General features: G+C 37.6%; 3 protein-coding genes across 3 annotated transcripts; 1 reads left to right on the forward strand and 2 right to left on the reverse strand.

Moving 5' to 3' along the window:
• Positions 1-3288: 3288 nt before the first annotated feature.
• On the forward strand, positions 3289-9487 carry LOC100678412 (INO80 complex subunit D). The gene is made up of 2 exons (XM_003426853.5): positions 3289-6410; positions 6579-9487. The coding sequence occupies exons 1-2, from the start codon at positions 4835-4837 to the stop codon at positions 6743-6745; spliced, it is 1743 nt and encodes a 580-aa protein (XP_003426901.1). The 5' UTR covers positions 3289-4834; the 3' UTR covers positions 6746-9487.
• Positions 9256-11923, reverse strand: LOC100679972 (protein phosphatase 1 regulatory subunit 36-like). The gene is made up of 7 exons (XM_003426868.5): positions 11844-11923; positions 11709-11774; positions 11505-11634; positions 10708-11203; positions 10395-10598; positions 9911-10116; positions 9256-9611 (listed from the first exon to the last, which is right to left on the reverse strand). The coding sequence occupies exons 1-7, from the start codon at positions 11882-11884 to the stop codon at positions 9408-9410; spliced, it is 1347 nt and encodes a 448-aa protein (XP_003426916.2). The 5' UTR covers positions 11885-11923; the 3' UTR covers positions 9256-9407.
• Positions 11924-12051: 128 nt separating this feature from the next.
• On the reverse strand, positions 12052-13302 carry LOC100116432 (39S ribosomal protein L9, mitochondrial). Its single transcript, XM_001603518.5, has 3 exons — positions 13194-13302; positions 12912-13121; positions 12052-12821 (listed from the first exon to the last, which is right to left on the reverse strand). Exons 2-3 carry the CDS (start codon positions 13002-13004, stop codon positions 12120-12122), a joined length of 795 nt encoding a protein of 264 aa, XP_001603568.1. The 5' UTR covers positions 13005-13121; positions 13194-13302; the 3' UTR covers positions 12052-12119.
• Positions 13303-14690: the final 1388 nt, after the last annotated feature.

Raw genomic sequence — 14690 nt, forward strand, 5'->3', positions numbered from 1 at the left:
ACTTTCATCAATTTTATATTTATCTATATGTCTGTAATCATCATTTATTTAGATTACACGTACGTTATTATTAAGTAATTTATATATTATGTATTTATTCCTGAGTGTTTATATGTACAATAGAGTGAAAATGCAAGTGTATTTCGAAATATTTGAATATAGATGAACAATTTTCTTATTTTTTATGAAAATTTAAAGTACAATTTGCATAAATAATATCTTGCATTTTTACGCTGTCAGAAAAATTTGTGTATTTCAGCATATTTAATGTATACTGTGTGCGCGTGATGTTTGGTTGTGAATTTTATTTATCGTGTGTGTACTATAAAAATAATTGTATGCTAGTCATTATGAAAAAAAAAAAAAAAAAATTAAAAAATTACAATAAATCATAAATTCCAGCAATATATATTTTAAAGAAATATGTCTAAAGCTGCTGAAAATAATCAGATCCAAAAATATCTACATAATGGAATTTTATATTTTGATCACAGATAAAGCAAATAAATCAGTAATAGGCCAGAATTTTGAATGTGTCTTTTTTCTGTACACTTCAACACTCCTTTATCCTTTATGATTAAGATTCATTATTTATTTTGTTTATTTATTTTACTATCTACAATATAAACGAAATTATAATTTACACCTGGTAAAAGATGGTTTAGTGATCATACAATTCTTTTATTATCATAAATATACAACTAGAAACTAACGCGATTCATACAAATTTAACCTGATCGAATTGTAACCAGTGTTGACCAGTCACTGGCCAATATTCTGCCATGGTAGCATTTTAAGTTAATAAAGTTTATTGCCATAATTGTTAGTGACACTAATAAGCTATTGAGTTGAGTTATTTAGGTTTAAAAATGTGTTGTCAAAAACGGAATAGAAAATAAACATTCGATGGTTACAATATCAATTATGTTTTGTTTAATTTTATTGGCTTTAAGTACTTTACATTGCCCTATTTTACATGACAATATCAATTAGTAGGTTCAATGCTATGGGCGTCATCTATAGGTAGTAAAATATAAGGAATTTTTTTCTACAATACCGACTGAATACTTCAGTCGATAGAATAGAGTTTTTAAAAAATTATTCTACACATTCGCCTTCCACCAACTTAAAGAAGTATGCGTAAAAGTAAATAGAGTGGCGAATAATAATGTCAAGTTGTAAAAATAAAACAAATTTATCAAAGTTTTTAAATGAGGCTGTATAAATAGTAAATCATTATAATAAAAACATATATTTTTTTATTATAAATTAATATAGAAAAAAATGAATTAAATGAACACATTATAAAGCGATAGATTTTCATGTAATTATCGCTATTATATTACATACTGTAAGTTTACTATCTCTGGTAATAATAAAACAATCTAACTATGCGCAAATATATGCCAATGACAATATATAAAACATTGATAAAATAACAAGACCTCGAGTCATTTTGCAACGAGGGTATCCGAATCGAAAATTGAGAGCCTACATTTGAAATATTATATACTTGATAAATGTGTGTGTATGTATATGTATCGATCTGATTTAAAATTGCCCGAGAAAGTGAGGTTATATAATCTTTGCTACATTTTACAACGAGAATTTCGTTGTAACAGGCAATCATTTGTATTATCATACAGACTTGATTGTAAAAAAATGTTGAGTAACTTATTGCATGGAGAATCGACGTTTTATAAATATGGGTATAATATAATATGGTATGGGACATCTAGAGCATTTTTTACTTGTAAAGAGTTGATACATAGAATACAGTATGAAGCTGATAACTTTGCCATGTATGTACCTATTTTATTAATAAAGTATACCGATTTCAAACAAATATCAAATGCAATAAGTATTTGTCGGTCAATATACTAATTCAATATAGCAACTATTTTAACTTAATGATAATATAAATGTATTCCACAGTTTGGATGTTGAATATAACAGGTTTCAACAAGTTGTTGAAAGATTGAGAACAAAGACAGCTCACAGAAGATATTTGATTTTTCATATTAACATAACAATATTATTCAAAAGAACTTGTTGGCAAGAATCATAATTATATTGTATAATAAAAAAGGGCCACATAAAGCTTTTTTAATAGGAATGCTTATAAATAGATAACAAATATTTCTTTTAGATAAGAGAGAATGTATATCAATTGGTATCAATTCTTACGCGCGAACTTCTCCAAAATCTAAACTCGTTATAATGACTCGAAGGAGGTGAGAAAACGAAAAAAGTACAAGTCGGTATAGGTTATAAATGTGACCGTTACTTTGTCGTATGGCGATTTTGTAAAATTAACGCTGGCTTGCCAGCGAGAAAATTCACGTTATTCCATAAATTACCTGGTAAAGAAGAAGTTGTTGTTCGTGTAGAACATTTATAGCGTGTAAAATACACCGCACGGTACGATCTCTCGGCTGCGGCGCGTGCGCGCGAGGGCGAGTGGCTGTGTCTACATTGGCGCTCTTGGCTCGCGCTTGGCGCTCTGCGCGCACCGAACGCCTCTGTAAAGTACTAGAACCAAGTGGCCAATCTCTAAATGCTTTTGAAAATTAAAATTTTTTGAAAATAGTATATTGAATATTTATGATGAAAATAGGTGAAAATAGATGAAAATATGAAATTCAAGTTTAAAATACAAAAAAATTGTCGAATAAGCTCCATATGCTTGTCGAATATTTTCTCTCAAATGTGGTTTAGTCCACCACCTTCGGAAAACTGTTGCTTTTCTTCGTCTAATTATTAAAGACATACAATAAAGTAGATACCAGCCTACTTCAAAATAAAACAGAAGATCTGGACGCATTGCTTACACTTTTTGATCAAAAGACTGTATTTTTTTTATTTACCTCATAAAGGTCAACTATTTACTTACTACCCAGCAAAAAATTTAACAAGAGGTTATATTTTCCAAACTGCAATAGCGAAAATAGCAGACGATAAGTATGATGCAGTAGTGTTTAGAAGTTAGTAGCGTAAGAATTAAGAGGTTGGCCGCTTGGTCCTAGTACTTTACATCAGAGATACTCGGTGCGCGCAGAGCGCCAAGCGCGAGCCAAGAGCGCCAATGTAGACACAGCCACAGCTACAGACGCTACAGTCACGTTCACGGCGCGCGGACGCGGGACCCGCCTCTCCAACAGCTCACCACTACAAAAGCAATGTCGATAGCTCACCAATACTGTCTCACATATATATAGGGATAATTCGTGTCCGTGTGCTTGTACTTCGGTGCTTGCGCACACCCACACATGCATACGAGAGCAAGAGCGCGCTGGCCTGCGTGGCAGCGTGACTGGCTTACGTTTACGTTACGGTTACGGGTTAGGCCTTGTCTTTGTGTGTGTGTGTGTGTGTGTGTGTGCACGACTCTCTCTAATGTTATTATTGACGTTGAATGTTGAATGTTGTGTGTGCGCGACCCCAAGTGAGGACGTCGCGCGCTACTGCTGCTGCTGCATATCTCTCTGCCTCGATCGAGGAAATCGCGCCAGTTATATTCCGGGCACGGCGTGATCGTTGCTCTCAAAGTCATCGTCGGACGTATTCGCGCAGGGCTTGAGAATGCCATATATATCTATACATATGTATACATAGAGAGCCCGAGACGCATATTACACCGACGAGAGAGGGGGAGAAAGTTGCTGATCAGGAATATTATACGCTTCCTACGCTAGCTATATATACATATATATGTGTGTGTATATATGTATATACAATATACAGATATACATGTTACACACGCGCCACAGTCAGTGATAGGTAGTACGAAGAAATACGTCGATGTTCGTATAGAGCGCGCTCGCACACAGCGACGCAAGATAAATACACACGGACGTATCGTATAGGAGCGCTGCTGCGAGGAAGAGAGAGACGGACGATTGACAAGGCTGACCGACAGAGCGGGCCTCTCTCTCTTACTCGCTTTTGCGTGAGAGTGTCGTTGCAAAAAAATTTTCTAACCCCTCCGCGCCCTCGGCATCTACGAGGGCCACCCGAGCTGCGAAGTCTCCACGACGACCCCGAGTCGAGGCCCGAGTCGAGCTGCTGCCAGCCAGCGCAGTTGTCAAAAAACAAGGACGACATAACCTGTAAATCGCAACCCAACGCAGAGTCTGAACTACATTGCGTATTTTTCGTCTTGTCAGCAGTGTTCAAGCCTGGAAACCATGGGATTCTGATCCAAAGAGTGCTACTGTGTGTGCATACGATTTTCTCCGCGAGTTTTTCTCAGTGCTGTGTTCGAAGAGAACTGCGTAATGCTCACTGTCGAAACCTGCGATTGCCTTGTTTTAGAGCTGGACTGAGGGGCCAAGTGAGAGATGGATTGTGTTGGTTGATCGAGTATTGGACCAGTACTGTTGATAAACATGCTAAAATCTTTGGAGTAAACAAGAGAACAAAGACTTTGCTTCTACTTTTAAGAAGATAATTTGAGTGAACGAGTGCAACTATGAAAAGTTATTTACAAACTGATTGCCTGGTTGCAGATGCAAGCATTTTGTCGAGTAAATACCTCAGCATACAAATAAGTAGTCAGAACAGTTGCGGATACGCAGGATTTATAAATAAGTAGGAGGTATCGTTTATATTGTCCACTTTAGAGATGTAAAAGTTGAATACCGCAAGTGCAAAAACATGAAATCTATTTTGAGCAGTCTATTGTACAAGTAATTTGAGATTGACAACAGATTCTAGCAGTATGAGAATAACGAATATATCTGTAACTGCCTTCGATGAAATCTGGCTCAGTAGAAAAGGAGTTTGAAGAGTTTTATTATGCAGTTATCGCAAAGGTCAAGAAAAGTATCAACCAATGAAGATCCTAAACTCAAAGCAGCCAAGCATGGACAATAAATTAAAATTTTCCGATCGCTTCAAACTTTCTCACCTTCAAAGTTCAGACACGCAGAAAGGTGTAGATCCATACGTGTTTAACGATACCGAGCAGCCGTTTGTTGTATCAACAGGTGGCAAAAACATAAAGTTGATAGCTCCAAAAAACTCGAAAATTCCAAACACGAACAGGAACAAGTCAAAAGGTAAATGTTTGAAGACAAAAATCAAAACAGAGCCTACACCAAATGCTGGGTTCAAAACAGAACCAGGTTCAGATGTAGACAGCAGTGCAGTCAAGCATTTGCATCAAGCTCATCAATATGCCTTACAGCAAAAACAGAGGCATCTAATAAACTTACAACGATTAAAAGAAAAACGTAAATGTAGGGACCACACGCTTCAGTACTATCCAAGAGCTGGCGAAGAGATATCGGACAGTGAATCCAGTGCAGATGAACTTCAGACATATCAGCGTCACTGGTATGCTGGGGAGTTGGAAGCTTCCTCAGCCAGAACTAATCGACTAGCTCAACTGCACTCTCAGCTTCAGCGGCAGCTGCACCAGCTCCAGACAGAGGATGAGGAGATGAAATCCAACCTGAAGCACAAGACACGAGTTCTTTTGGCAGCCGCAATTCGAGACCCTACGACGACAGCCCGGATACTCAGTGACTCGAGAACAGGTAACAAGATCACGGATGGTCCCTTGGTGGTCGGTGGGCCCTGTGGAGCGGACGGCTGTCAACAGAACTCGCTTCCCTGCACCCGGCACTGTTCGCGCCATATCATGCTCAACAGTGACCAGCTATTGTTCGAACACTGCACGGCTAAGTTCAGCGACAACACTCAATGTTGCATCCCCGTGTTTGACGTGGCGCACGAGTTGCCGCTTTGTCCGGAACACGCGAGAAAGCGGGACAACTACCATCGTCGAGCTCAGGAGTCAAAACCAAAGAAGGCGCGCAGCAAGAAGCCCAGTTCGCCAGCTACGCCTTGTGCAGCGCAACATGTCGTCCCAACAACTGCTATCCCGACGACAACGGCGACGAGTCCGAGGCCCAGCAAATCCAAGTCCAGACCGAAGAAACGCAAGAGGCCACCCTCCGGCGGCAGCAATAGCGGCGGGAAGCTGGACGTCAAGGCAACAGCTGTACCAGTCCTGTCGCCAATGACGGTATCGGTCCCAGTGCAGCAGGTCCCTCCGATGATGACTCCGGTGGCAATCCCTGCGGCGGCGGCCGTAACACACCCACATCACCAGCTGATGGTGCCTGACGAGAACCACTTCACGAGTCCCATAATCGCCTCGGCAAACGAGATCCACACCAAGACGCTGAACAATCTGAACGCGGTACCACCACACATAGCGCCCAATGCCATAACGAACCTTGGCAATCTTGGCTTGGACATCGGCTCCTTGGGCCTCGGTCCCGGGCTCAAGGTCGAACTCGACGACCACGAGGTCTTCGCCTCACTGGATCACACCTCCGAGCATGACTTTGAGAACGTACTCAATAATCTGCCGGCAGACGCTTTCAATGACTTGTTCATCGGTAATAGCGCGAGTCTCCTTGATGTCCTGATGGCCGTCGCTTTGAGATTCGATAAATTGATTGTGTTTCTTAATTTGATGGTCAATTTATTGCTGTTTCTCAAGGCGACGAGCCAGACGCAACCCCTGTGTTTCACTTTTCATTACGCTTGTTTCTTCAATTTTGTAGAAGGCAGAAACGGTGACTACGAGCCATCGCGCGAGGAGGAAGAAGAGCTTGAACGGGCGGTCGAAGCTTTCGACAAGGACGTGAGGAACCTGGAGCGCATGGGCCAGACGCATGGGCTCCTAGAGCCAGCTTTACTTGCCCAGCTCATGTCGGATATAGCCTCGTAGCCCCCACCGCCTCAGTAAACGATCGACGCTAAGACAGCAAAGCACGTGTTCCTTTCTTAGAGCGTCGAGAAGCAGGACCATAGCTTATCACTGCTGTAGCGTTGAGATTGTTGTCCTTTTTTATAGGTATCACGTGTACACGCGCACGTTCATGTGTAGGTATTATGAATATTGTTGCGTATTACACTCGCACTCGATTATTTAATTTGATGGTCGTTACATAGTCAAAATGGTTTTACAAAAAAGAAATATGATTTTTTCGTTTATGTCTTCTTTGACCTAGAAGAACACTCTAAATGTGGTATAAAAAAGCATCGTGGTATTCTGTAATAACGTCGGGCTGGTCTCTATAATTTGTATAAAAGAAAAAAATGAACAAAAAACGGTAAACGAGCGCGTGGGCGGGCTGTCGGGCGAGGATCTAAGCTCATTATTTCTGGCCGAATACGAGGATAAACTATTATAGCATTGTAATTATTAACACTAAGGATCGGTTGAGCATTTTCAACCCCCATGAACTCCTATAGTTTTAACGGCAGTAGATTCGAGTCTTATTAAAGAAAAAACATAATGTAGTGTGAAACGAAACTGAGTCCGTTCGTTCTCTCATATTTTGTCTATAGCCATTAGGTGAGAAAGGATGCTGTATGCACATAAGAGTACGTTTTGTATATCGTAAGAAAGAGTATGGACGATTTTTCAGTCTTGAGAGCTGTATGAGTCTTTTGAGAGTAAAATGAAGTGTGAAACAATGATATGTGGGCACAGTGCGAGTCACTAGCTGGTTGCCAAGCATGTACAGATTCTTGTGTAAGCGTCATTGAGTATTCATATGTGCTTATTATAAACAAGCATTACAACTTCGTAGGAACAAAATTTAAGAAACAGCAAAATAAAAACAAATGGAAACTGCGTGTAACACAATTTTAAATGAACTGGAGAAAATATAAATAGGCGAAAAATTTAGTTCTTTGAAAACAAAAGGATCCGGTTACGGATACGTTTGAATGATTAGTTCAGTATGTGCTATATATAGTTTTTACTTGTATATTATTGTTCACTTAAATTCGAAATGATATGTTTATATTACGTCTCTTGTGCAGAGATTAGAAAATTAATTGAATCACACGATAAAATTACTATTTATCGTCTTGTAATGTTGTGTGTATAATCGCGTGTAAAATATTGCATAATCCGAATAGATTGTAATTGATCCTTTTGTTTTTCAATTTATATTCACACAGGCACTTGTACAAGTGTAAAGTGGTAGACCTACTAAATCGCACTTTGTTCAGTATAGACGAAATGCGAAAAAAACACGTAAAAGGTACCTTCGATTTTTTGTTGTAATAAACATGCTACGAATTTTTTATAAAAAAAACACCATCAAAATTATTAAAAATCCTAATTACATAATTATAATTTTTAGCGGCGAACAAACTAATTAAATTGAAAAACTATAACAGGGAAGTTTGTTTGTAAGTGCAAAAAAAACACTTTTGTAATTACAAATCGATTACTTTGTGTATAAAACGGGTACATTTAAATTAAAAAATATCAAGCCTTCTTATTGTCTTTATTCGCAGTTGAATTTTTCATGAATTAAAGTTATTCGATAAAGATAATATAATAGTATTAAACTATTTATTTCAGTCAACTTGGTCGGTAAAGTTTGTATGTAGATTTGTAAAAGATATACATTTAAAATAAGATCTGGCATGATACTAACCAAAACAATCAGTGCTTGTATAAAGCAGAAAAAAATATTTTATTTAGACTGACCAGGAGACAAACAATTGTAAACACTTGAGAATCGTCGTAACGTATGCAATGAATTCGCAAAGTTTCGGAAATTTAAATGGCAAACTAAAATTTTACTTAAGCTTTATAGAAAAAGAAATGGTCTTGATCATAAAAAATAATAGTTCTGCAACTGAATGACAAAAAAGAAAGTTCCCCACATTGGGGTGTAATTAAATGCGCTAGAGTTTACTTGTAATTTAACGGGAAAACAAAAGAGTCTAGAGATTCATTACGTTTAGATCCATAGGTACAAGCGTAGGTAATCTGCGGTGGAGAAGCAACGAAATTATTTTTCCACCGGACAAATACTGTAACGTGTACACCCTTGTAAAATATTTATCATTATTACCATTCTCATCAGGCTGTATACCAATTATATTATAAGCGTATTTTTTACATCGCTTCTAGTGCTTACTTTTGTATTTAGTCCCTCGCGCTATAATAACAAAAATCATACACGTTAGTATTTTTTTATATAGTACGCGACAATATACACCGCACTTACAAGTAGTTCCATTTGTCACGTCAGTATTTTTCGTTTTCTTTTTTATTATTAATTTATTTAAATTATTTCCTAAGCTAGAAGTGCTCACAGGCGAATGTCCAATTGTACATTATCTATACATTTGTTTACGCCCTTTCATTAATTTCTCACAGTATCCCAATTGTTTATCACTAAACAGAGTGAATAACAAGAATAACAGATATAGAAATATTTAGACAAATCTTTATAACAACGTACATCCGAGAAACGCAGTCGTGACGCAAATAAATTTTTTACAGAAAAACAAACAAAAATATAACAGAGAAAACAATTCAATTTTGTATCTCATCACAATATCCCTGCGTGTCTTTGTCATCAGTTCGCTATCGATATGGATTGGACCTCTGCGTAATTAGAGGAGGCACGCATCAGCTCGCGCATCATCCACTTTTTTCTGCTGTCGTTACGAATTTTCTCGTCGCCTACGCAGCGCGGACTGGATCTATCCAGAGGGAACGGCTTCGTCGACTCTGGATCAGGGCCGCAGGAAGGCATCAGCGTTTCATAGTCGTCGGCTTTCTGTGGAACAAACATTTATTTTCTGCGAGTCTTGCATTTGAATTCAATTCAATGCGAACATTTATAACTGTCAAGAATTGTGGACTAAATGTTCTCCTTCTTTATACGGCTTATTTTTCAATTAGACACTGGAGATTATTATCTTTTAGACATTCGCCATTATCTTTCATCGCTTTGAATACATATCACCGATGCTATCGAGCGTATTAGCCTGGCGTTTAACGAATGCGTAAGAACTGCATAAATTTCTAGCAAGTCTCGTTTGCTTGGCCCATTTATAATTACAAAAAAAATCTCACCTCGACGTCTTCGACTGGCGCGTCGTCGAGCATCGCCTGCAGGTCGTCCTCGCTTGTCTGAGGTATCAGCAATATATCAAAGTCCGTCCGAGGAAAGCCCAAAATTCCCACCTTGATTCCCAGTCGCGGCAGATCCTCTTCTCTGGCAAGGAGCGCGTTCTGCAGATACGTAATTTGAGGATCGCGAGACTCGTCGTTCGTGAAAGCTACATTAAACAAATCGTTATACAATGTTGTGTGATTGTGATTACAGCAAAATTATATATATTAGCAGCCTTTATTAGGCAAAATCGATGCAACGAAACGCTGGAATCATTTGTTATGAAAATAAAACTATGTTACACAAAAACAAGCTCGACAGTAAAGTTGTACATTATTTGCTCATTTATAACTTAAGAAGAAGAAATAAAAAGAACGGTGCTTTTGCAGCGCTGTGTATTTTTAAAATTTACTATGTATCAGGTGAATACAATATTATAATTACCGACGGACAAGATACGGTAGTCGCAATCGGTGTAGAGAATCTCGTGGGGCAGCGGAGAGTTGCTGCGAATTTTCCGCCGCGCAGGCATCCGCGGTCCGTAGAGTATCCAGCGCTCGTCCTCCGGTACTTCCCAGCAGCTTTCACCGCACTTTCTTTTAGCAGTGTTGAACGACTCGCTTCTAAACAGCCGATGCATTTCCACTTCTGACGAGAGCGATAACGCAGAATAAGAGCAATGATGCAGAATTAATGACTTTTGCGCACGGAATAATCGAGCTGATTTTTCGAAACTAAAACTATGGCCGCATAATACCGATCAGTTCCTTTTGCTTGCGCTCCAAGGCGATCCAGGCGACCCTATGCGCGAACTGGATTAGTCCCTCGTAGATCCTGAGGTCCTTCTCAGGATTGCTCTGGGCGAAGGACGCGACGCCGCCTCCGGCGTGATGGTACCTCCTGGCGTCGCTTTGACAGCCCATCAGGAGATCGGTATACTCCCTGGCGAGGAGGCACCTCAGCGCGCGCATCTCCTCGGCGCGTTGGACCCTGGTACCTCCGGCAAGGGGATTCGAAGCTCTTTTTGCCGTTGCGGCACGTTTTGCTCCGAGTTCGGACCAGGTAGTCAGGTAGTGCTGCAGGTAGAGGATCAGGGCGCGCAGAAATCGGTCGACGATCGGTAGGTGCAGAAAACCGATCAGTTCCAGGCTAGATGGAGATGATAGTAGATACAGGACTAGATCCTTGACATCCTGGAGCAGGATCACATCCGGGGATGACTGGGGGCGGAGGTAGTACTTGCGGAACTTGGTCTATATAATTGACAGGAAGAACAGGGACTATTTTTTCATATTTTATCCATGTATGTATGTGAATACCTATAAGTAAATTTCGGTAAAACGGGGAACATTAATGTTGCAGCATGCAATTATGTAGAAAGTAAAAAGTTGTACGTTTCATGTTTTTGGCGCGCATTTCAGAGCTGTATAGAATAATTATATACTTTGAACTTCTTCTATGCTATTTCTCCGGTTGTTTTCGTGCCAATTAAGAGCGCAAACTTACTTGAAACTTTTTTATACTACAGAGAAAGCGTTAAAAAAATTTATTAACCTGTTCGGAGAAGTTGAGCGTCTCTTTGAAATTGAAAATTAGACGTTTATGAGGGCAATAAATTTTCGCTTCTGTGACCTGCGATTTTGTCCTACTGTCTTTCTTTTTCTCATCCTCGGTCTTGGATGGTCTGAAAAAAACAAATTTCACCGAGATACGCGAAGGTACATTTTCACTAATTCGATAAATTGTTTGTATACCTACCCTGACAAAACGAGGCCTTCGTAGATTTCGTCCCAGATAAAATATTTTTCTTCCATTCTGTTTTTTCTAATATCAACAATAACGCGTTAATATGCAATAATGAGAAAAATTTAATTTCGTAAAATTATCTTTCACTTTTGTGTGACGAATTTTGAACCACAATATGTTACTGTCATGAACTGCTTCTGGAGAGCTGAAGTTAGAACTGAATTGAATTATTGATTGTGCCAGGGTGTGCTAGTTTCGATCTAATTATACTCTAGATTGCTCAGATTATTGATGCAGCTTATCAAAATATTTCACGAATCTCAAATTATGAAGAAAAATAAAAGCAAAAAATCAGTTAGAGTTTTTATTAATTTATTTATTTATTTACTTATTTACTATAACAAAAGTTTTAAAAGATTATTTCTATACACTTTCTTTCGGTTGTGGTTTTTGCAGAGAATCAAGCACTTCCTGATCTTCTGGAAATATAGCTTCTGTTGGAGCATAAAAGGAGGCGTCAATTTCACAGAGTTGCTTGCTTATATCAAAGGTGTCATGATGTAGTTTACATCGCACATTCACTTTTTCCGTTTTGTTTATTGTAATTGTGACATAAAACTCTTTGTTTTCAAAATCTAGATTAGGACCAGAGATCTCCTTTTCTGGCATTGTGATGGCTTCATCGGAAACTATAAATCCACTTCTTCTGAAATTTGTCCTGATATGCCATTTTTCAAGCACCCAAGGATTTTCTATAGACATATTAACCACTAGACAAATTCGACTTAAAAATCTAATGGTCATTGGAACAAACAAAGAACTGTAGGTTTTTTTATTAGTAACTTTAGACGTCAAATACTTTTCTATGTTTTCAGGAGACGCATAGACAGCTAATCCTGGTAATAAAAACTCATTATAAGCCTTTTGTGGTTTTATAGTTATTTTTTCTCCCTTCTCTCCATATCCTTCAACATATTGAGTTAGAATTATATCCAAAGGTGGTTTTGGCTTTACATTGGTATTCTCTACAAGTTCATAAATAAAAGACCTATTTTTCAATCTGCGGGGTATACATCCTTTCTTATTCAATGGTGGATTATACACTCTTTTTAAAATCACAGTATTCTAAAAGAAGCATAAATTCACAGATAACAAAAGTATTTATAAGAATTTTTAACTAATACTGACTGAAATATAATTATATGAATTTCTTACTCGCGTTTGTTGAACGACTGGGTTAGGAATTGCGGTAAGTAACGATTTCGCAACTGTACAGCCAAAACTTGCGTTTAATTTCCAATTCAACATGATTAAATCTTGTTTGTTTACCGGTATAAAATAAATAACTAAATATATTCCTCAAACATGTTTTACTTGAAGGTTATGTCAACGTTATGTTATGCAGGCTTCTGCAAGAAAATATTGCTTGCGCAAGCGCAGAAGTTTAGCGGAAATGTTTTATTTTGGCGGGAATTCTAAAATTATAATATGAAATACCTACTAAATCCTGGATCTGTAATTTTAATGAGAATAATTGTTGCTTTAAAACAATTAGTAATTTAGTATGTTTCATTGGTTCCCGAATGGAATCATTCATTAGCACGATAAGGCAATTATACGTAGAACATTTTAGCGGCGTACGCAAATATAGGTAAACGTATATGTACGCGAACGTACGCCAACATACGTGAACGTACACGAATGTATGTACTTACGCATACGTACGGAAAATTACACGAACGCATGAATACAATAAATATTTAAAACCCAAAATTTTAATGACTTGATCGGTCTTATACATATAATAACCAATGTAAAAAGTTAGCGCTTGCGAGAATAAAAAATCGGACGCCACCTAGGGGCAGGTCTGTAATGATCATTATTTTATAACATTGCAAATCGCTAAAAAAAATATATGGGTCATGAACATTACATACTTCTGATAATTGTTTCAATAATTTCAGACAGTATATACCTATAAATTTTTGATTGGCATGATATAACTGCATTTAAACACGTATTGATATGCATATACTGTATGTATTATTAATTAAGTTAAAGATATTGTCAATCTATTGACGGACCACTTGGTGCGGATCAATATAATATATAATAATTATAGTATATATATATATATATATATATATGCATTGAAGTTGTAACAATATTAAACTCAGAGCGATATAAGTATGCTATCGGTTGATTCAAAGTTACAAAACTGATGTAATAAAACTTTTTAAAGTTTCGGTTACGTATAATGACGATTGTGAAATGAAACTACGGCTTTTATTAGAAATCATATGGTCATGAAGGAATGAAAGACGCATTAATTTCTGCGTTTGAAAATGCATACAATTTAGTATACGTCGTGAAACGTTTAATAACACGTGGAATATATTAATTCAGTCTCGAGGTTCAAATTCGCCAAAATTGGGCGAAGACAAAATCTACTGCCTATTATACGTATTCCTTACAATTCCACGAATGAGTTAACAAAAGACGAGTACGCAAATTATTTTAAATAATTAAACAATAAAGAGGGCTGCCGCCCAAAAATTATGCATTCAAAAATTGCAGACTCACATTAGTCATAATTATTAATTACTTAAGTAATTCGTATTCGTACAATGTTGCATATCCGAATTTTCCATCTATTTTTACTCCAATACGAAATTTCGTTTCATGCGTATCATTACGCCAACTATATACTTATATATATGCGTTTATTCTCGCGAATCGCGAGAAACGAAACCTTGACCACGTGACAGGCTGGCAGGGTAGGTATTTTTTTAACAAAGCTCGCGGACTTGACATAAAGCTTTCAAATAAAACACAAATTTATGTTGCGGATTTCCTAGAAGAAAAACCTTACATCTTATCAGAGAAAAAACATGTCCGAATAGAGAATATCCCATTATCAATCATACTAGGTGCGCCGACTCTGTAAAAATAATAATAAAAGCATACTTGTAGTTATACCTAATAAATATAAAA

This window comes from Nasonia vitripennis, chromosome 4 (genome assembly GCF_009193385.2).
Source record: "Nasonia vitripennis strain AsymCx chromosome 4, Nvit_psr_1.1, whole genome shotgun sequence".
NCBI lineage: Eukaryota > Metazoa > Arthropoda > Insecta > Hymenoptera > Pteromalidae > Nasonia > Nasonia vitripennis.

Coding starts and splice junctions, on each gene's coding strand:
- LOC100678412 (XM_003426853.5), top strand. CDS start 4,835: ATGAAGATCCTAAACTCAAAGCAGCCAAGCATGGACAATAAATTAAAA. Junction 6,411..6,578: donor TTTCAATGACTTGTTCATCG/GTAATAGCGCGA, acceptor TCAATTTTGTAG/AAGGCAGAAACGGTGACTAC.
- LOC100679972 (XM_003426868.5), bottom strand. CDS start 11,884: ATGACAGTAACATATTGTGGTTCAAAATTCGTCACACAAAA. Junction 11,635..11,708: donor GAAGGCCTCGTTTTGTCAGG/GTAGGTATACAA, acceptor TGTTTTTTTCAG/ACCATCCAAGACCGAGGATG. Junction 10,117..10,394: donor CTACCGTATCTTGTCCGTCG/GTAATTATAATA, acceptor TGTTTAATGTAG/CTTTCACGAACGACGAGTCT.
- LOC100116432 (XM_001603518.5), bottom strand. CDS start 13,004: ATGTTGAATTGGAAATTAAACGCAAGTTTTGGCTGTACAGTTGCGAAA. Junction 12,822..12,911: donor CAGTCGTTCAACAAACGCGA/GTAAGAAATTCA, acceptor TGCTTCTTTTAG/AATACTGTGATTTTAAAAAG.